Here is a 22,598-nt window from a genome sequence, read left to right as displayed (position 1 = left end):
TTCAGTGTTGAAGCAGAACTTCAATTGCTGCAGTTTTAGACATCAGTGAAATAATTTTACAACTTGTTAAGATCATTTTATCCAAATTGGCTGCTTCAGAGGGAAAAAAATGTGGAACATAAGTAATTCAGAATTCTCACAGAATTGAGTTACATCGAGCTGTATGGCCTACACTGTTCCCATTAAGTCAGTGGGAAATTGATTTCTTTAACTTTAGTGGGATGAATCAATTCCTTAGCCAAGGCTGAGGTTGTGTGACAGCCTCAGGACAGTCACTTCTTTCCAGTAAAGCCACAGATGGAGTGATGAGAAAATAGCTGATTTGATTAATTGCATAGTGCTCTTTGGATGACATGTGGTTATACCTTTTAAGGGGTAAAATGGAGCTGTAAAAAGCATAGTAAAGAGCATCCTAGAGATATTTTTAAAAAAAATGAGTGTATTAATTTTGTGTACAAGATTGTTTTTCCTAGGTGCAAGATTGCTTTTACACAATCCTCAGGTGAGCTATTCAAGAAAGAGCAAAGTCCCTTATTCTAGCAGGCACTGCAAATGGCCATGTTGTGTCTTCATTGTTAGATCTACAGTATTTTTCACGCAAATAACTTAACTGTATGTTTTTTTTTCTTGACAGGACCTGAAAAAACCCTTTGATAAAGCTTGGAAGGACTATGAAACAAAAGTGTATGTATCTTTTAAACTTTTATTTAGAAGGGAAGTCTAACTGAAATCTGTAAAGGTCATTGGTTAATATTCAGGTTCCAGCCAGAAGTTTTATCTGGGAAGTGAAGTGTTTGTTCTTACTTTTTTTTTCTTAAAACCTGGAGCTGTGTGAAGGTGCAAGTGCATGGACACAGTAATTTCAAATTTTGTAATATACAGCTTGTTTCATGAGTAAATTATCTTTTGTATGTTTTTGTGCCATGACAGTTAGTGTCTGTGGTAGACCTCTTTGCTTAATGAAGTTCCAAGTAACAAGCATAACCTCCCAGTGCTTGTTCTTCCACTGCATATTCTTCCACTTCAATTGAGAAAGTTTTGCTTTAGTTGGGCAAGAAATTTGTTAAATTTTTTTACAGTATCAATATTACTACCCAGTAATCTACTACTTTTCCTTTTCCTTTTCTTTTCCCTTCCTTTTCTGCCATACTCTACTTTTGGAGGACACTACTATATAAAACTAAAAAGTTACCCACCCTGTGTTTTCATCCTTAACTACCAAAAAGTGCAGTACCATAATGGTACTTGATGACCTAAGCATTTGTGGTGTGGTGTTTTTTTCTTCTCATCAGTGATTACTTCACTATAATTAGCAAGTTTCTTTAGCTGAAGAGCACAAAAGAAATCGTATGGTTTATGCCTGAGTGTGTTGAAATGTCTTAACAAAAAATAACAAGAGTGTGCAAATCAAGATTTAGTTCCGGATTTGTTTAGCCTAAACCCCTTGTAATCACTCTAATGTCTCTGGCTCTAGCACATCTTAGGAGACTGTGCCCAATGTTGAGGTCTCTAGGAAGGCTTTATTTGATGCTGAGCTTTTGGCACTTACCAGTGAGGTGGTAAGGCTGTTGAGGGGCTGTTAGCTGCTATCATTCCGAAACTGCACGTGACTCCAGATTGATCCAGTACCAGAACCTTGGTAAATCACATTTAATTAGTGTAGATTGTTTAAAGATACAGATGTTTTCTGCATTTAATGCCAAGGCTGGATGCTCTCAGCAGGCGTATTGTGTACTAGAAGTGGATGAACATCTATCTGAGTCTTGTCAACTGTGTCTCATGTTGTGTATCTAGCCCAGCTTACCATGAGCCACTGTGTGAAGGTACCAGATGCACAGTATAAACAACTATAAAATCATATTTAATAACTGAATTTTATATCCAGCTAAGTGAATCAAATGAGTCAACAAACCTCAGCACCTAAGATCAAACAAAATTAATTTTGGTACCTTGTAAATCTTCAAGTGGTTTAGTGCCCTACATCAGGAACAGTTGTTTCCTGGGTTGGCCAAGTCTGTTGTATTGTCTCAGCTGATAGTCCCTGAAATAGAATTTCGTGGTGGATTTTATTCCTTATTCCAGTATAACCTGAGTTCTGGCTGTCGGTTGAGTTTCACGTCACACATCCAGCTTCTTTGATCTTGTGAGATAGTGCTGCAGATGTCAGACCTTTTCTGATGATACAGGTGCAGAAGAATCACATGATGACACTGTTTAGTGTAAATAGGTTGCAGATCCCCAGCCACCTAGACTGGCTAAGAATCTAGCAACATCTTTTAGTATTTTTTTAATTGTGAAAAGTTATAATGATTCTCTGGCGCCCACTGAGTTGGCCCATCTGAAGCCGTGGGCAAACAGTCTTCAGAAATCATTTTTGTAAGTGGTTTACTCACAAAAGCAGGAAGTTTAGCGAGTTGTCTAAGTTTCTTTATTCCTTTTGTGAATAACAATGAGAATAGTCTCATTACTACTCTTGTAGGCTCCGTGTGTGAGGAGGACCTGAGTGGCTTTTGACTGTAGCTGGATTTTCACAATGAGACATTCTGAAATATTGAGATGAACCTCCAGTCTGACAGTTTGAATCCTTGGACAATTGTGATGGCTCCAGTGTTTCATATTAATGCTAATGAACCATCTCATTTGGTGCCGTGCCAGTTATTGGCTATTGAAGTAATTAAGATTTCCAGTCATTGCTCGTGGCAGTAGTTGATCTCTGAGAATGGGCCATAAAGAACAGTCTTGTAAGTTAGTCTGTTATTGTGTCCCAGTACTTGGTCGCTGGATCTGAAAGCTTGTTTACTTATGTATAACTTATTGATAGTGGCATCCTACAAAGTTTATGTGCAGAATTTAAAATACCTATGCATGCTGCTGGGTTGTATACCAAGAACACTATTACTACTGGACCAAGTTCTCTAATGCTTTTAAATTTCTGATATAATATTCACCAGGATAAGTGTATTGCAGTAATACAAAGATTTGTACTTTGATCCTCAGTTTAGTCAGAGCAGGTGGTCTGTTTCAGAGCCAGGTACTCCAGAAATATTTTCATTTCTTTTTTTAACTTAGGTAAGTATTTGAGAAGTAGAAACGCCCATGGAAAATGTATATTTAGGGATTCTCATTTGAGTTTAAGGACAGTAGGCACCTGGAAATGCTCTAGCGTATGTTACTTCATTCAGGACCTGAAAATGTGATGTTGACATGGTGTTTATTTGCTGTCTGTGGGATTGGATCCAATGCTGCTTGTATGATACAATGACATTATTTTTATTTGTTCCTTTTAACCAACAGTCCTTTGGAAAGCCTGCTTTATGACTTTGCTTTCAAATAAGACACTTGGGTTTTGATCCAAAACAGGTTCCTTTTCCCACTGTAAGGAGATACTTTTCCCAAGTCACCTCTGTAGTTTCTGCAAGATTTTTTAACAAATGAAGCACACCTTCTTGACAATGCTTATTTCTAAGCCATTTATGTGTTAGGTTATTCAACATGCAAACACTGAAGGTAGCACATGTTCATCAGGAAATTCTTCCAGAACCATTACCATCCTCTGTGATATTTCCAGGTGGTGGGCTGGTACAATTGCTGTGTGCTCTAGGTTTTTTAAGTGGTTAGATGAAAGCTCCACATCAATATTCTAGAGCTTAAAGCTCTTAGTCTAGCCTGTTGGAATCCTTCACTTTGATCAAGACCAAAGGATCATCTGCTTGAGGCTTGGGATAAGGAGCCTGGGAATTCTATGTACAGGAAAATCCTTTAAATCAAGGGGCTGATTTTTGTTAGTTTGTGTTTTTTTTATTATTTGTGTGTTTTGTTGGTTGTTTTTTTGTGTGGTGGTTTCACAACATGAGAAATTACTTATTGCGGCTTAAATTTGGCAGTGAGAGAATATTGTTTTTCAGTGCAAGCTGTCTTACTTCTACCATTTTTCTCTAGTTCTGTTCAGACTGCAACTTCCCCAAGTGCCCTGCCCCTGCGGAAGGACTGCAGAATTTGTCAGACCCTCTTGTGCATAAGATCAGTTTCCAGATAAGTTAAGATGTTGCCAGCTGTCATTATTGAGTATTGGTCTTTACAAATCAGAGACAGGAAGTCTAATTACGTGGGTTTGAAGCTAGGGTGAGAGTATTAATTTGAGCCTGAGTCTGGTCAGGTCACCTTTATTATCCACTAAATTATGGACATAGGAAAACAGGGAGGTTTTTCTGGGTCGCTGTTATATATGCCACTGAGATTTCTTGAGATAATAACTGTTTTGATTCTGTGGCTGTCCTAAGCGGATCTAACTTCTTATAGCTGTGCATTTTGGTTATCTGTAGCAATGGGTGGATGCAGAGTCATTGCAAGAATTCTTAATTGCAAATTGAATTTCTGTGTTGTAATATCTTAACAGTCTCTGCCTTAACAAAAAGGGCAGAGGGACTGGGAGAGCTAACCTCAGTCTCACCTGCAGCTGGTGTTGTCAGAGTGGGATGGTGGATGTAGGTGTTGATAAGCCATAGGTTTGCTCAGCCTTGTTCCATCTGTTACCTTAGACGGTTCCTTGTTTGGACTGTGCCTAAAGCCATTCCTAGGTTTATGCTTAGTTAGCTTTCTTTTCCAGTGATACTTCTTCCAATATGTGTCTCTTTCATTTTCCTTTCTTTTTTGTTTTCCCTTTGGGTTAACAAACCATTCAAAGCTGCTAGGCTGCTCTTTGTCTGCATATCCTTCTGTGTCATATGTTCAAAATCACACCATTCTTCTGCATTTCCTAGTCACAAGTACAGACCTGTGAAGCTAAGGGCCATATACCAAAGTGGTATTTTTGTAGTCTGTGGAGAAGTGAGTGTCTTCATCCTGATTTCTGTCTCGATAGGTTGTCTTTATATGGAAGAATTAAAGCTTATTTGCCTCGATATCTCATCTTTATTACTTGCACCTTTGTGATGACATATCAGGTGCTAATATACCCAAGTGTGACCTATTTGAAAGTAAATTCATCTAATTAAAAAATGGGGTTTGTTTTGCTTTTTCCCCATAGCAATTTCTGAGCTGCCTCTTCAAGCTCTGTATGTAATTAAGCGTGTTTAAAAATTACTATGTATTCAGTCTTGTTTGAGAGAGTGATGTTAAGATCCATTTTTAACGCTCTTGGATCATCATCCATCAATGCTGATTATTATGCAAATTCTTCGCCCTGTAGCTACCTAACTTCTCAGAGTATTTTCCTGAAGATCACCTTAGCTGAAGTAACTGAGGGAGGCTGGATCCATTTTTCTTCGTACCTTGGGACTGTTCTCAAACAAGGGAATACGGGGAGCAAGTAACTCGTAGCTTTATGCCAGCCTACCTCAATCAAAAATTGGGAACATCCTGAGGTGACATTCATGAATAATTCATCTTTTCTCACCATCAGTCATTAACATGCTTCAGTTGAAGCCATAAAGATTTTAAAGTGTTTTTAAAGCTTTGAAGTAGTTAGAAGCAGTGCATTTCTCTTAGGACCTCAGTTACAGTGTTTGTTTCCCGTGTAAGAGCTGGGCGATGCTGCCTGCCACCTCAGCACCACCGTGGGACTAGTCTCTCTGTGTCCTTCGGGTAGAACTGGTGCAGACTGGGCTCTTCTTGTTACAAGGCAGTTGTTTTCCCCCATGTACTTAAACACTAATGGCAGTCGCACTGGGGGGAGCATATGGGGAAGGAGTACACATGTTGTAAAAACTGCTCATTCTCCCAGCAGGCAGACTGTATTCAACAAGGCAGTGGGCCAGATTTCACCCACATTCTTTAGTTTAATTGGCCCTGTTGTGGTAGATTTTGAGGTAAAGATGTTGTATCAATGTTGCACAGGAAATAGAAGGATAAACTTACTGAGGTGTATTAATTACTCATTTTTAGCTGAATATTCTCTGTAATCCAGACCTAAACCTGTCTTTCTGAAAATAAAAAAATGTTATTCTTTTTATATAAAGGTGTCTTAATTTTAGGCCTATAAATGTATTATTAACTTCAGAAGTCCTGCGCTAATGAGTGTTGTGCTAATGCTATGAAACATAAATGCTTAAGGAAAACTAACAAGATTTTCCTGGAAAGGCTGGTTTCCTCCTCTCCTTTGCCATTCTCCCTTGAAAAGCCAGGCATGAGGTCCGTTACGCACAACTGAGTGAAGAGGATAAGTTGTTTGAATGTGCTTATTGGATTATAAGATCAAGACAGTAGGCTGAGGTATGTTATGTTACTGTGTAGAAACGCAAGCACTTGTATCCAGGTATATCTCTAACATGAATGATTTGTTCCTATACCATTGGAAGTCAGTGGAGGAATGAATAAATTCTTATTACAGTCTCCTGTGAAGATGTCTGCATAGCATGCATGATTAAGTGATGATGTTTCCAGTTTGGTGAACTCATTTTTTAAACGATATCTGAAATTTTATCTGAAAATTCTGCAAGCTTTTCCTAAACTACTTTTTCAGAGCCCTGATGTGACTCAGTAGATCATTGATATTTATAGGTCATAGATATTTCTGCCATGTTTCCTTATAAAGCATGTACGTAAGACAAAGTGGAGGCCACATCTTGAAAGTAGTGGCATAGAATGAAAGTGCTAAACAAGGTAGCTTTAATATAGAATCACAGAATCATTTGGGATGGAAAGGACCTTTAAGAACAAGTCCAACTGTAAACCTAGCACTGCCAAGTCCACCACTAAACCATGTCCCTAAGCACCACATCTACGTGTCTTTTAAATACCTCCAGGGATAGAGACTCAACCGCCTCCATGGGTAGCCTGTTCCAATGCTTGACAACACTTTAAGTGAAGAAATTTTTCCTCATATCCAATCTAAACCTCCTCTGGCACAACTTGAGGCTGTTCTGTCTTGTCCTATTGCTTGTTACTTGGGAGAAGAGACCAGCACCCCCAGGCCCTTTCCCACCAGGCACTTTCCAGCTGCTCTTCCCCAAGCCTCTAGTGCTGCCTGGGGTTGTTGTGACCCATGTGCAGGACCCGGCACTTCTTGTTGAACTTCATACAGTTGGCCTTGGCCCATCGCTCCAGCCTGTCCAGACCCCCCTGCAGAGCCTTCCTGCCCTCAACCAGTTCAACACTCCACCCCAGATTGGTGTCATCTGCAAATGTACTGAGGGTGCACTTGGTCCTCTCATCCAGATTATTGGTGAAGATACTAAACAGGACTGGCCCCAACACTGAGCCCTGGGGAACACCACTTTGTGACCGGCTCCCAGCTGGATGTAACTCCATCCACCACCACTCTTCGGGCTCAGCCATCCAGCCAGCTTGTAACCCAGTGCAGAGCACACCTGTCCAAGCTGTGAGCAGCCAGTTTCTGCAGAAGAATGCTGAGGGAGACGGTGTCAGAGGCTTTACTGAAGTTTAGGTAAACCGCATCCGCGGTAAACTGCTTTGAGTCTGAGATTTCATATTAAGTATTTTTATTTTGAAAGACATTACCTGCAAATTAAATGGAAAAAGCTTTGAATGAATTTCCAGATATCATTAATAAAATATTGGAGAGGTCTGGACATGTTTTGCTCATTCTGCCATCTTCTCCCCCATCCTCTAGTGCAGGATGAGTGAAAGCAAAAATCTTTCCCACATTTCCAAAAGGAATTGGTGACTTCTCCATTCAGGACTTGGGTGATAAGTAAGAAAGTCATGCTTTACTGTCAGCCTCGACAGGCAGTAGGATACAATCAGATGAAAGGTTTTTCACTTAAAAGGTAGGATGCCAGAGCTGAAGTTGGAGAGTCAGGCTGGAAAGGAATTCTTAAGAAAAAAAAGGATGTTTAAAGTGAAAATGTGTAATACTATTTTGTCAAACAAAATAGCCCTTGGAAGCATTCCATTTTCAAGAGTGTTCCCCATTCAAGACTGTGCATTCCAGCTGCTATTCCCAGTCTCTGCACCTTCTCATGTACATACCCAGACTCAGCCTGGCTTACTGCTGTATGAGGAAGGAGAGGAAGAAAGACCTAAAGTTGCTGCCCAGCCAGCCAATTCACTACTGCTGTGTGTGTACAGGGTGTTCTATTTGTTTACCCTTGTTCACTAGCTGAAAATAAATACCAGTCTTTGGCATGTTGAACAGTAAAATAAGGCCTTTTTAAAGATTGAAACAATAAAAATGCCTACTTTATTGTTTATTTATACCATGATTTGTATGAAAAAAATGATTTGTTTGAAATACAAATTAAAATCTGCGTTGAAAACCAGTTGCTTTTCAAAGTGGAGCTGTAAAAATAGTCATATAGCGGACACTTAATGTGTAAGACTTTATGTTGTAACTGTAACTGACAGACTTCTCTGTTGTAATTCTTAATCCGTTATTGCAGCTTTACTTCTCTGTTACACAGATCTGAGCTCACTGTATGTTAGTCATGTGCAGCTGCATTGCAAATGATCTGAAATGTGCTTAGCTTTTAATCTTAGTCAGCGAAGTCTATCTATGTGATATGTGCTATATGACCTTCCAGAACAGCAGCTTTACAAAATATTTGCTTGTCTTGCTGCTTCTAGAGGATTTTTCTAGAGTTTTCCCAATTTTCCTATGAATTTTGCTTAAATTATCTGTCTGAAAAACCTGAATACCCGCAGTATTTGAAAATCTTACAGTGGTGCGTTGTAGAACTGTCTTTGCCAGAAGGATTTGGTTAATGTCACCATACAGTGACACTTGAAGCTGAGTTGACCCTTGCATTTGGGTAGGAATCACAGCCAACCTTTAGCACTCAGAAGATGTGCATGCAGCGCTACTGTATGTGCTTTCTTTGTTTCCTTAGAAACAAGTTCCCTGTAGTATCAGTCAGATAGGAGGTGGCATATTACTGTTGCAAAACAACAGGTTGGTTTCTGGATCACGAAGCTGGAAATGTAGTTAGAGACTAAAAGCCTTAATAACAAAGAAATGCAAATGTGAAATGCACCATCACTGATCTCTGGTACTTGTCACTGAGGGATGGTTTGAGGGTTTTTTTGTAAAGCATCTCTGAACTTTCTGAAGCTTTAGCAAACAGTTTCAAGGATGTTTTATTTCTCTGAATTACTTGTTAGATGTCAGTCTTGGTTTAAGTACTTTTTGTCTGTGGAGTAAGATTTATCCTTTAAAGAGTAGAAAGGACTCTTTCACTGAAATCTAGCTCTTTCCTTAAAAGGAATTATATTTCTTAAAACAATGTATGCTGTAATAGTGTGCATAATGTTTGACTATTAGGCAGTTGTCTTTTGGTTTAACTAGCATTTAGAGACACCTTATAACATGTTAACAAGCTCTTAAAATTTTGGAGAGGGTTATGTTATCATGTGTTTGAGTATTGTTCTCTGTAAACAAGGAAAATACAGTACAATAGCAATTGATAGTTATTAGATTTGACTTACGTTTCAGTGAGTTCTCTGGCCTCATGAATTGTTAGATTAACGTGGAAATTAAGAGAGCAAAAAACGTCCTGGATCTTTGCTGTAAGGTCTGACTTTTTTAGAACTACCAATTATGATACAATGTAAAGTCTCCTAAAGTGTGTGGTAGAAAGGAGCTGCCTATTTGTAATTTTCTGTGAATCTTTTTGTAATGGTGTATCTCCCCTGTTCGCGGTTGATGTCTCATTAATTCTTGTGTTTGGACTCTGTGGCTACAAAATGGCATACCTGGCAGTAAGTGAGTAGGAGTACAGACTTACTTCTGATGAAAACTGAACGTCCTAGAACCAAGTTTTTATTCAGGCAAGCAAAGGTTTTCAGAACATTTATTTCAAAGGAGAAGGAGCTTCCCTCTGAACGTCTGCTTCTGGCGGGACACGATGGGCTGAGGAGGAGTGCAGTGCTGGCTGGGTGTGCTGGCTGCTGGAATACTGCACAGGGCTGGCTCTGCCCTGTCTGCCAGCACCAAGAGTGCAGTGAAGCTTTTTGAATTGCTGTTCAAAATGCTTCCCCTTGGAAATGTTATGGGATGGGATTAATTCTAGTTTTCCCTTGCTGCTTGAGGTGTAGAAGGAGGCATTTCCTTATTCTTGAGAAGTGTAAGTACAGCATATATTGCTGACTGGAAGTCCGTAGACCATCTAGGACATTTTCCCATAAGCTGTTAAGGTAAAGTTAACATCAGGTTAAGAGAGCACTTGAGACATCATCTTTTCAGAGGGAGAGCTGAGAGACACTTGACTGCCCAAGAGGAGGTATGATAGCGCGGATGTTAATTGTACCTCTCATCTGCTTCCTGTATTCCTGTGTAATGCTTCCTCTTGTTAAAAAGCAATATAACATTTCCTCAGGAAGCTCTTCCCAGAATTTTCAGCTTCTTGAACAGTACAAGTAGCAAACTAAAAGTCTTTCTCCAAAAAGTAAACACCCTCATGTATTTGTTTTTATTAGTATCTTTTTCCATATCAGGCTTGTCTTAACTGGGTTATGTAATTAAGCTACTACCTTTAGGAATAATATAGAGAATAGCTGTAACAAATGCACAAGTGTGTTTAGGGGAGTTATACTGTGTGCTAGGCATTGGTTATTCATTTATATTCTGTAGGAGAACCTGTTTTATTCAGAGCTCTTGGAAAATGTTCATGGAAACTTTTAGGGAATTAGGACAGCTGGTCTAGCAGACTTTTGAAGTCTGCAATACAGCCGGCTGGCCGGCATTCCCAGCGCCAACTGGCTCAGTAGCAAGTAGAGGTGGCAACTGTGATTTTGGCTTAGAAAACCCTGTATATATAGAAGATGACTTGACGACAGGCAAGACTCAATAAATCTGGTGACTTAATTGAACTCTGTTAACCAGTGTTTGGTCAGTTGCAATTAAACATCCCTCTAGGTTTCCAATTAGAATTCGTTATTTTGTTTCAGGATTTTTTTTCTTCAGTGCAAAAACTTAGTATCTTCCTCTCATTTAATATCTTCTTTTGGAATATCTGTCAGGACATTATTTTAACAGATGATTGAATTAAGATTTCAGCTACTGTATGTCGTTGCTGATCTTTAGTCATTGTCAAATTTCAAATGAAATGTCATCTGGAATTAAGTCATATGCAAAGCTACGAGACTTTGGCTCTGCATGTGTCAGTAGACTTTGTGAATAATCAGATTTCCAGAGAGACTGTGGATTTCTCACTTCATTGACTGATTCTTTGCCTTATAGTACAAAAATAGAGAAGGAGAAAAAAGAGCATGCTAAGCTGCATGGGATGATCCGTACAGAAATAAGTGGAGCTGAAATTGCAGAAGAGATGGAGAAGGAAAGAAGGTTCTTCCAGTTACAGATGTGTGAGGTGAGATTCAATGTAAAATTCATACTCTGCTAATGTTTTTAGGGAAAAATTGAAAACCACAATTGTTTAATGGCAGCTGTGATCTTAGAGGGACAGCCAAGTTACTAGTGAACTCCATTTGCTAAGCCACTTTTTTTTTTTATCCTGATGTGCTGCCTTTGCAGGGAATTTAGATCTTTTCTAATTTCACTTAACAAGTAAATTGTAGAATAAATAAATAATGCAAAGCTCAATTAAATGCGAAGAGATGATAATAAATAAGCCTGTACACTACTGCTTCACTGTAAGTTATTTTAAGCCCTAGATCATTCTCTGAATTGTTCCCTATGCTGACAGCTGTTGTGTTATTATGAGGAGAGACTCCAGTCTAGCACACTGTTGGGCTGGTGCTGAAAAAAAAGTGCTATGGCTGGAATCCAGTTGTCTCTCAAGATGTTTCAGAATGTTTCTACTTTGAAATCTTCATGATTTTGCAGTACATTAAATCTGATTTGAATATTTTTGGTTTGATTAGTTTAAGGGCATGTCAGGTCCTGTGGTCAGGAATTCAAGTCGCTGTGTTCATTGTTTCTGTGCATTAACTCAGAAATACACTATGGATGTTTCTTATGGTTTTACTATGGTGATTAGAGCTAATTTGACTCATATGCCAACAGCTTAACTGTAGTTGTCCTGAATATGGCTTTTAGTAACTTCGTGCACTGATACTTGGTTGAAAAGCTTCACGTTTCTATACAGTCAGACTAAAGTACTCAAAACTGATGAAAAGATTTGAGTACCCAGTAAACTTATGGATGTTGCCAGCTAATTGTCCATCTGTATCCTTCCTAAGAAACAACCAGGAACAAATACTTCTGTCTTCCTGTGTCACAGTAAAGGAGAAGTTCACTTTAGTCAGTTGTAGTGATAATAAAACGCAGGGTGAAGTCTGTGAAATTGGATCAAGTCACCTTAAATGTGGAATAGCTGAAGTGTATCCTGTATTTCTTCTGATTTTTTGAGAAAAGATGTTTATACTCAGTTACCTCTGAATCGTCATATATGGGGACTTTGTTTTGGTTTTGATAGTAAGTCAGAAGTGTGACCTGTTAAAGTTGTATCATAAGGACAGGCTAGTCATTAGTAAATTGTGAGAGTGAACTGAATACCAGATGCCTAGAGCTCCTTTTTAAATTAACAGGAGCTGTAGAGGTTATTCTCCTAAGTACTATCTAGTGCATGTGTCTACATTTAGGCTAATCATCTGTTCACCTGAACCAGCAGAGAAAGAGATGGCACTTGGATACGGCTTTATTTTAGTGGGTTTTAAACGTTTAGGATGTACTGGGGGTTAGGAAAAACCATATGCATTAGGGCATTAATAAGATGACATTCACTCCTTTGCTTGGAGGTCAGTGTCTAAGCAGGGGTTAAAAATTGTCATCCTTTAATGGACAGTTAAGTATGTAAGTAAGGTTGGTCAATCTTATTTCTGCTGGCGTGGCTGACACTTTTGTGCTATGGAATTCAGGGGAGGAGCTGCCACTTAATATAGACTTTGTGCCTAATGCAAAAGGACACTAATTAGACTTTTTTTTTTTCAGCTTGACAGTAGATTTTAAAAATCTTTTGCTAAACTGTAATTTGTTATAATTACCATGTATAAGAAATTTGTACACAGAATGATAAAATCAGAAGATAGATTTAAAAAATGTTTTAACATAATCCCTCACTTTTGAGAGTAAAGTGGTTCTTCCTTAATGACATCTGTTTAGCAGTAAATTTAACAGCTGGTGAGATAGATACCTAGATGGGCTGCTAGGTTTAAGAATGGGTTCCTAAATTTACTAGACAAACCCTTTTATGCTTCCTTTAACCCAGGCCTCCAGTAGGAGCCACCAAGGATGTTTTAACAATTTGAACTAATCATGGTGAAGTATCCCTACAGGGTTCAGAAATCAGTGGTGACAATTGCTTTTGTGTGATTAATACTTGAAGCCACTATTTTACGCATTCTCTCTTTTAGGCATTCTAAATCTGCAACTGTTAAAGCTTGTGGAAATATAACTGAAAATAAAATGTTAAAAAAGAGTGTAGCAGTAATAATTACTTTCTTTTGTGAATTACTGTTCTAACAGTACCTGCTGAAAGTCAATGAAATCAAGATTAAAAAAGGAGTGGACTTACTTCAGAACTTGATCAAGTATTTTCATGCTCAGTGCAAGTATGTTTTAGTTTTCTTTTATCTACACAATAAGTGAAGCAATGCTTTGTTTTAAACTTTTGACATCTTCATAACACATTTCTAGATTTCTCAAAATCTAAGATTCAACTGTTCTTGCTGTCTTTTGACAAACTGCTTTTGTCATAGATTAGTTACTGGTTTTGCTACTGTATTCTGAAACACGTAATAAGGTTCAGCTAGTCCCATGGAATATAATAGTTGTTCCAAAGGAGTGCCACGCAATAATTTGGCATATTTCATAAACTACTGTTGAAACAAAGCTCTGTGTTTGGGTAATTAGCTACTGCTGCATTAGTTTTGATGGGCTTTTTTGAGTGTTATCTAGCAATGATCTAAATTGTCTGTGCTCAAACATAAACTGCATAAGCAGTGGGATAAAACTATATTGAAAGAATCACTCTAATTAATTGAAGGACTCGGTAATAAAACACAAAGCTGTCATTAGAATGATGTACTTTTTTTGTGGTAGGCTTATAGATCAATTAAGTCATATCTATAAACTTGAAAGAGCCATTGTTAACCTGTTCAAATCAGTAAGTTTTCATCTTAAAAGACCAGTCTAAATCTATCTAGGTTTTTTTCCCTATATAGCTATGTTGCTTTTAAAATCAGTTTCACTTGTAGTATGTCATTTGTCTGCTCTATCCATTTAATAGACTTTCAACAACATAAATGCTGTGTTATGTTGTCACTTTCATGCCTGCTTCCCAGAATGAAAATATTTTCTGTTGCAAATGGTGCAGCGATTTGTAATCAAATGTGCGTATAGTTGTGGTTTCTTTAAATCTATTTTTTAAATCTCACTTTTTTTTAAAGAGCTGGGTTACTTGACATAGATAACATTACTGTGTCAATACAAAAATGCATATGATACAGAAAGATGTAACATATTCAGTTCACATATAGGCCATAATTAATGCTTGGGAAACAAAGGGCTTTTGTTTTAGTAGGAAGATTGTGTCAGGTGTGAAGTTACTGGGCTCCAAGAAGTCACAATTATTTTAGATCTGCTAGAGCTTTTGCTGTTCTACAAATAAATCTTGCTTGTTCTGAGCCTTCAAAAAGTGGGATGAGAACCTGTATTTGAGGTGAGAATGAGGAAAATTTGTGTGGGCGTTCTGAATTTAATTGGTGATTTTGCATCTTAAAATAAGCTATGATGGAAATAAAGAGGTGGAGCAGTCAAAGATGTATAAAAACCAGATGTTTAATGTTTTGAAGTTTATGGCATGACATAATAATATGCATGTCTTTCTTTGGCAACTTTTAAAACAGAAAATACAAAGTAAATTTTACTAACAGTTTGCTTTTTCTTTTTCAAGTTTCTTTCAGGATGGGTTAAAAGCAGTTGAAAGTCTCAAACCTTCAATTGAGACACTCTCGACAGATCTTTATACAGTGAGTAGCAACCTTTCACATTTGTGAAAGTTGTAAACTTAGTTTTTTGCAGTACAACTTACATCATTATGGTTCAGGTTGGCTGACTTTTAATAGTCAGCATTCTAAGGTTTTGAGTAAAATTTTGTTTTAATATCATATCCAGAAGCCTTAGTTTCAGTTCAGCACCCCACTGTGTAAAATGTTAGGAGAACAGCCTTTGCTCTCAAATATTTACTGACTTAAGTGGAAAATAACGAACGCAAGGAAGCAAGAACACAGTGAGGCAATATCAAAGTCTTAACCCAGCAACATCCTAGCTATTATCAAGCTTTTTGAAGATAGAAAGGAAAATAAACAGATCACATTTATCTTTTCTCTTTGTGTTTTCATTCTTAGCTGAACATTTCTCAGAAAAATGAACTAATTAAGTAGCAAGTTTGGAAGAACTGCATTGAAAGAAACAATAATGTTATTTTTAACCTGTGTTTTTCTTCATTCAAGATTAAACAAGCACAAGATGAGGAAAGAAGACAATTAACACAGCTTAGAGATATTTTAAAATCAGCACTCCAGGTTGATCAGAAAGAGGTGAGCGTATAAGGTGGTTTAACTTTGAAATACCCATTTTAATTACCTCTAATGTAATGTTAGTAATTGAAATTGAGTTACTTTAACTTTTATTAGCCATCTAATTTCTTTTGTTTATTGATCTTTGTTTTGCTGCTGATAGTAAATGTTTTTGAAAAAGGCAGGTGTTTTTTAAAATGAATTTCCACTAAAAATATGAGACGTACTACAAAATATTTTCTTTTTGTTACCAATATTGCAAAATACTCAAGATGATGCACTGTCTGTGAACTAACAGGCAAATGTGCCTACGTTGCTTAAAGTGAGAATGGAAGAACTTTGGCAGTATTGAGGACATCCCATTAGTGCAGTCTTGTCTCACAATAATATTCCAAACTGTATAAATATGTAAAACTGAAAATCCCAAACCACCTTTTGTCATTATCATATGCAAAAAATAACAACTAAGTTTGCTACTCTACTGCAAAATGCCAGTTTTCAAATGTGTAAGAGCTGGGTCAGTTCGGCAATCTAACAAGTACGTACTTTTTGAGTTTTGGTTATGATTGGTGTTAGATTTAAAGAATTCTGGAGTAGTTTTATTTGGCAAACTGATCTGAGAGCAAGCATCTTTTTTATAATCTAATCCTAAATATTTGGTCCACTTTGTTTCAGAGTGCTAGTGATTCCTCTTCATATAGATAAATACCAGCCAGCTTCCTTTGTGTGGCTGCTGGGTCATGAGTAAGTGAGGAATGATCCTACTTCCCCCTTTTCAAATTCTTTTTCTGAGAGGGATCACAATTAAATAGTTTAGTCTGTAGAGCTCAGACTTCCTTCATCTTTTCCAGTCTTGTTTTCATCTTCTCGTAAAGGTTATGGTGACTTCTAGCTCTTAGTGGTGGCCAGATGATGGCTGTTGAGCAACGTACTCTAGCGAAAGATGTCCCTGCCCATGGCCTGAGGGTTGGACTAGATGGTCTTCAAAGGTCTCTTCCGACCCAGACCATTTTGTTATTCTGTGAATTGCTGATAGGCATTCAGACAGTCTTAAACACACTTCACTATGAGGTGCTGTTTGTTCCCATGTGAAGTTTGTGATAATAACCATCATTTACAAAGTCCCGTACAGTTTGCAGGCACTTTCTTAAGTTCAGCCTGGCATTTAGGACTCACAGGGTGGTGCATTTGCTAAAAACTTCCAAATTTGAGCTTGGTGGAACGAAAGACTAATGGTCATAGTGGAAGTGGTGACTACTTTGCATTCACCGTTGATTGCCCACTCTCAGTAAGGAGTCTTTGCTGTTTAGGTTGTGTTATGAGGCTTCCCATTTTATTTGGGTTTGTGTTCAAGAGAGATAATAGAAGCAACAGGGTTTCACGGTTGCTGGGAATGTTGCTTCTCTGTTGTTTACTTGTTTATCAGTGATACTGGTATTAAATGCATATGTAAGATGTGGTGAGCACGCATCTTTTCAGAGACTGAAAAATGTAATAATACACTTAAATTTATTACTTGTACTGGTTTTGTTGCATTTAAAAATACACGTGTAAAAAGTGCTTTGTGCTATATTCAGTTTTAATTCTGCAAATTCAGATATAGATGCTTACCTGCAGAGCATGAGAAGAACTGTAATTATTTTGAAAGTTTTTTGAAAACATCAATTAATCAATGGGATGCCAAACAATCCTGGTATAATTGACTGCACGACCCGCTAATACTGTTCTTGTTGCACTGTAATTTCCTTCACTATAACCGATTTCTTTTTCCTTCCTGAAATGCATTTACATTTTGTGACCGAAGTCTAGGAGAGTAAGTGTTACTATGTTTTAATGAAAATAGTTGGCATGATTTCCATTAAGATTTCAAGAAACTGGATTTTTCCTTTGAGTTTTTTTCTGTTGGTATGAAAGGCTGGTCCTTTTTTTTCCTCTTCTGTTTGTTGTATTATCACCACCACCACCACCACCCCCCTAAAAAAAAAATAAAAGAAAAAAGAAGTTTGTTCTTGGGAAAGAAAATTGCTGTAAGACAAATTGGTAATTTCCTTTGCATTCTCTTTTGGGAAACAAATCCAGTTGCTTGATTTGATGTTCTTGCAAGGTTTTGAAGATACATGTATTTTTAATTAAAATGGACTTAATGTATGAAGTAATAGAATGTTGCGAATATTGTTTCTGTTGTGTTTTTTAAAAAAAAGACACACACACTTAGAGTGAACCTTTTTCGTTGTGCCCGTATACATAGTTTCCTCCTGCACAGAACTTTCTCAAACTTGGTTTGTATTGAAACTTCTTTTTGACATGTCATTGTGTGTACACCCCTCTAATTTTTAATTTTTAAACTTTTATTTTTCAAACTGTACAGCTCCTACAAGTTTCGAGGTCAACCGTAGAGTCATATTGCCTTCATTTCTCTCTTTTCCGTGCGCTGTCTGAAGGTAGTCTTACTGTAGTGTTTAGATTTGCTCTGCTTCTTCTACATGTTTGTAGAACCCAGAATCTATTTAGGCCACTGCAAAATAGGATAAATTTTGTGTTTCTTGACAAAAATTATAGTAGCTGTGTTATAGGAGAGGTTGCGTGCAGGGGGTTCTGGCAGATACATCTGTTGAAGGCTCTGTGGGGCTGTAACAGATAAGGGATGGATCTCTGAAACATCCTCTTGGCAGCTATCGTGCAAATGCAAGAGAAGCTCAGGCTGTTGGAGAACTGTAAAGGCTTTTTGGCAGCTTTACACACAGGAGTGATCCGGACAGTCTAAAATCCTGCTCCCTGGGAGCTGTGGAATGGCTAGCCAAAATTTGCTGTGTATAAGTTAAAGTACCTTGTGTGGAAAGTTCTGTTGTGTTCAAATATTAGAAGAGATAAATAGGTTTTTGGAGTCTGTCATCAGTAGTCACAGACCATCCTTACAGAATGCTGTTTTTACATTTCTTTCGTTTTTAGCTACGCTATTCAACTTGATTTGCAAGTCAGACGATCTTTATAAGACTTTGGAAGAAATCATTTCAAACCTCTTTATGGTCAGTGAAGTGATTCACTATAAACATGCTGCAATTAAGTGATTCACTTTTTTTTTTATGCCTATCTGCATTTCAAAGCTGATGAAGTGGACAGAGTTCAGTTTCTTAGGCTTGCGTACTTCAATTTGTTCTGATCTTGGTATGTTCAAGAGAGATTTAAAATGACAGTACTCTACACTAGGTATGTCCTATATCCTGCAGTGATCCATTGCCTTCCATAGGTAATGTATGTTATTTCTGCTTCTCTTGATGTGGCCATGGGATCTAACCCTGTTGTATTCATGTTATGTGCAATATGCAAACCAGAAACAAGGGAAGATCCTTTGGGGAGCCTGCATATGGAAAAGGCATGCTGAAATTACCCAGAAGGATGTTAATTGTGATGAGTGATTTGTGATATGGCATCCTGTCTGTTAGGAACTAGATCAAAATCATGAACTTGCTTGTCAGAGGGCTGTGGAAAACGTTGATGTGGCAATCACGTGGGATGCTATTGATTTGGACATGGCCTGAACCGAGGATTTAAAACTGAAAATCTCCTTGTCTTGTCCTTAAGTTGTTCTTATGAAATAGTATTAAATTTTTTAAAGATACTGTTCATAGTAATGAATGTGTGGAAGTACACGTCAGCTACAGCAGCTTCCTCTCTGGTTGAAGTAAGGCAGGAAGCTTGTATTACTGGCTTGCCAGTTTGGCCAAACAGAGCAGCTGAGCGTAAACAACAGCTGAAGGGACGTAGCTGAAACGCAGCAGAAAATAGTGCACAAAAAGTAGCAGCACAATCTTAAGCAGTGGGAATGGTGCTATGGGCAAGTGTTGGAGGTCACCTGAAAATTTTACATGATTGAGGATGTGGAAAACTGAAATTAATTTCCTGTAAGGCCTCTAATCCTGGGAATGGAGTTCCTTTACCGGCTAATGGGAGGCAGAGATCAAGGCATTGGTAGGACACAATAGGCAGTGTCAGATGAGATTTTCTTCAGATGACAGTAAATGTATGCATGCAGTGGTTCTTAACGAGCAAAGAGAATTATTTTAAAATGTTGTTCTGTTTTATGTTGGGCAGCCAGGAAACCAAATAATTATGTGTAAACAGACTGGTGAGGAATGATAAACAGACTGGTTTTAATCTGAAGGGGTGCTTTGTCAGGCGTGGACATTTAAGCAGTGGTTTTGTAGTGTCTTCAAAAGCCTCAGGTGAATGTTGTAGCTACCTGAGACAGCTTCCTAGATCACTAGCTGAGAGATACGGCAGTGGGCACAGGTTTTTTTCTGCTGAAAAGGAGCACCATGGAGTGCTGCAGCCTGTATTTGGGACGAGCCTGAAGTCCTGCAGCCTGGAGATGCGAAGTCCTAAGTGCACTGAACAGGGGTATAGGTGGTAGCTCTGTTCCTCCCGTCATATTTTGGACCTGTCATGTGTTGCTGCTACTGTGGAGGTGGATCCTGAACAGCTTTGGCTGCATTAGTAGATTTGGTAGCAGAGTATCCTGCTGGAGTTTGTAAAGGAGCAGCATTCCATCTCAGCAGCCATTCTCTGGGGAAAAGCACAGTCCAAGTGCGTTCTTGGTTTTAGTTGGTCTTTTTCCCCTGCTTATATCCGGAGATGTCTTATACTTAGGCTATTAAAGTGTATGAAGCTAATTGTAATTATGAATTAGGAAGATAGTTTTTCTATACTTTTAACATCACTTTGTACTTTATCATCTGTGCACTGTGAAAACCCAAAAGGTTTTATCTCAAGATCATATTCCTATTATATGAGACACACTTTCTCACCTTTTTAGCAAAAGGAATTTTTTTAATCAAAGTATTAAGTTTATTTCTTAATAACTCTTTAAAGTTTTTGCTTAGAATAGTTCAGATAGTTGAGTTGCTTGCTTTGTGGGTTTTTTCCTTGCTATACTTATATTATCCGCCATGTATCACAGAGGTGTATTGCATCCATAGAGCAAAGACAGTAGAAAAGAAAACAGTAAAATTATAAGTACTACTCATTGTTACTGTATGCATTGAAAAGTCCATCCCATGTTACCACTGCTAATATAGTATGACACATCAGATTTCTCATTATCAGGTTCTTATTTTTTAAGAAGTTGGGCTTTTGCAGCAGGTGGGTCCTGCCTCTGGGTCGTTCTAAGAACAGTGAGAAGGGTTTAGTTAATCCTTGTCAGTTCCTGTCCCAGAATTCTACTTTGTACAAGAAATTTTGGTTTAAGTTATTGTTCTTATGGAAATAACTTTTCAGTTTTCCTGTATGCCACCTGAACTGGTTCTAGGAGGTCTCTTCTGCTTTCAGACAGTAATGACTCAGTTCCCACAAGGAAAACTACTTCTTCAAATTTCTGTATGTAATTTTTTTACAATGGAAGGCTGCACTAGGAATTGCAGGTAATAATAATTTTTAGTCTTTGTACACTGCAGTGTTTGCATGAGTTGGAAAGCCTGCTGCTCAATTAATTTTTTGGTAAACCCCTCCATATATTAAGGCCAATAGTAAAGCTAAATAAAAGCAAGTAGGAGGATTTTGGCAGGTGATAATGACTGATAATGTAGCTGCTAATGGCTACTTCTCAAATTTTTGTTGTGCCCTCTGAATAAATAAGTGGATCTTGTTCTGTCTCATTGAGGAAGAAAAATGTTCTTCGTGTGGCCCTGTAGGGTTAGAGCAGGAAGGAAAGGCTCTGAAGCTCATTAATAGGGGAGATATTTTGGTTGAAGGTGTGGAATGCATTATAAATTGCTGTTCTGTATATTTCAGGATTCTCAGATTCGTCAGAGTACAGCTTACAGTTTACATCAGCCTCAGGGAAACAAGGAACATGGCACTGAACGAAATGGTAGTCTGTACAAGAAAAGTGATGGGTAAGTACTGCTGGATTATAACTAGGGGAAAAAAATTAGGTCCTAAGAGCTGAAGCAACGTAATACTAAATACACTAAAAACTGAGTCACTTTTTTTTCTTCTTCTCCCCCTTTAAACCAGAATCAGAAAAGTATGGCAAAAAAGGAAGTGCTCAGTTAAAAATGGTTTTCTTACAATTTCCCATGGTACAGTAAGTATTTGTTTACAGTATTTTATGTACATGGTTGCTAATACAAAAAGGCAAGCTATGCTGGTCTATATTTATAATTTGGAATTAAGCTAGGTTCCTGATGCAGTGTTTTGAACATGATGGATAGTTTTTTAAGGCAGTCTTTCAGAAATATATTAAGACACACACAGTATCTAAAACCACAACTGTTTTAATGTTCATGACTGTTAATGGGGATAAAATGGCTTTTTAAATGACTCATTTAGTTCATGTAAACTGTTCATATTTTACCAGACTATCTAAAAATACAAATTCTAACTTCCTTTTTTTGGAAAGATATGGTTGGGCATTAAGCAGTCTTTTAGATATGGGTTAAACAATTTTTTATATTTACAAGACAAACTGAGAGAATGCTGAATCTTTTTTCTACCCTGTATTTGCTGCTCTGTGGTAATCTGTTAGGAAGGCAGCTTTCCTAGGGTGTAGCTGTTGAGGAAAATCAACTCTGAAAGCAACTTCTACCAGAATGACAACAGAGAGTTAGAAGTCCCTTTTAATTTGCTACCAGTATTTGAAACAGATTTACAAGCTCTTAAATATTTATACCTAAAGTTTTAAAACTTGATATTTTGGACCTTGTACACTTGGCTTTGAACTCAGCTGGTTTTGCTTTCCCGTAACTTTTCTCTTTTTATATTACTTTCTCAAAACTTTTGAGAAAGTTTCGTAAGGCAAAAATTGGTAGTGACATTATTTCCTATTCTTGGTCTAATGAACAGTACTGTGTCTTGATCCTGTTATGAACCGTTCTGTTCTTCATCCTGTTATGCCTGTTGCTATGACTACAGGTTGACCCTGGCAGCAAAAATGAATCAATCTCTCATTTGTGCATCTAACCACAAGCTGTTGCCTTCTGAACTGACAACTGGGAGTTAAGGAGGAGTGCAAAACTGCGCTTGCAAAGTAGAGTAGTTACTGTGGCTTTGGAATTATCTACCAGTTTATCCCTGTTCTCATTTGAGTGTGTATGAGTACATCTTTGTTAGAGAAAAGTCTATCAGTCTGTTCCATACTGGTGTCTCCATGTGCTGTAAATGCGCTT

At 37.8% G+C, this 22,598-nt stretch overlaps 1 protein-coding gene across 3 annotated transcripts in view; it reads left to right on the top strand.

Moving 5' to 3' along the window:
- Positions 1 to 22,598, top strand: part of ASAP2 (ArfGAP with SH3 domain, ankyrin repeat and PH domain 2) — a 96,083-nt gene that overhangs the window by 38,065 nt on the left and 35,420 nt on the right. For all 3 annotated transcript variants that reach the window (XM_055810619.1, XM_055810621.1, XM_055810618.1), the window contains exons 5-11: positions 635 to 684; positions 11,135 to 11,264; positions 13,382 to 13,467; positions 14,811 to 14,886; positions 15,370 to 15,456; positions 21,223 to 21,326; positions 21,448 to 21,517. In XM_055810619.1, the coding sequence (XP_055666594.1) occupies positions 635 to 684; positions 11,135 to 11,264; positions 13,382 to 13,467; positions 14,811 to 14,886; positions 15,370 to 15,456; positions 21,223 to 21,326; positions 21,448 to 21,517 (603 nt within the window). The remainder of the gene's footprint in view (positions 1 to 634; positions 685 to 11,134; positions 11,265 to 13,381; positions 13,468 to 14,810; positions 14,887 to 15,369; positions 15,457 to 21,222; positions 21,327 to 21,447; positions 21,518 to 22,598) is intronic.

The sequence above is a fragment of the Falco peregrinus genome, chromosome 7 (assembly GCF_023634155.1).
Source record: "Falco peregrinus isolate bFalPer1 chromosome 7, bFalPer1.pri, whole genome shotgun sequence".
Taxonomy (NCBI): domain Eukaryota; kingdom Metazoa; phylum Chordata; class Aves; order Falconiformes; family Falconidae; genus Falco; species Falco peregrinus.
This window is presented reverse-complemented; position numbering and strand designations above follow the sequence as displayed.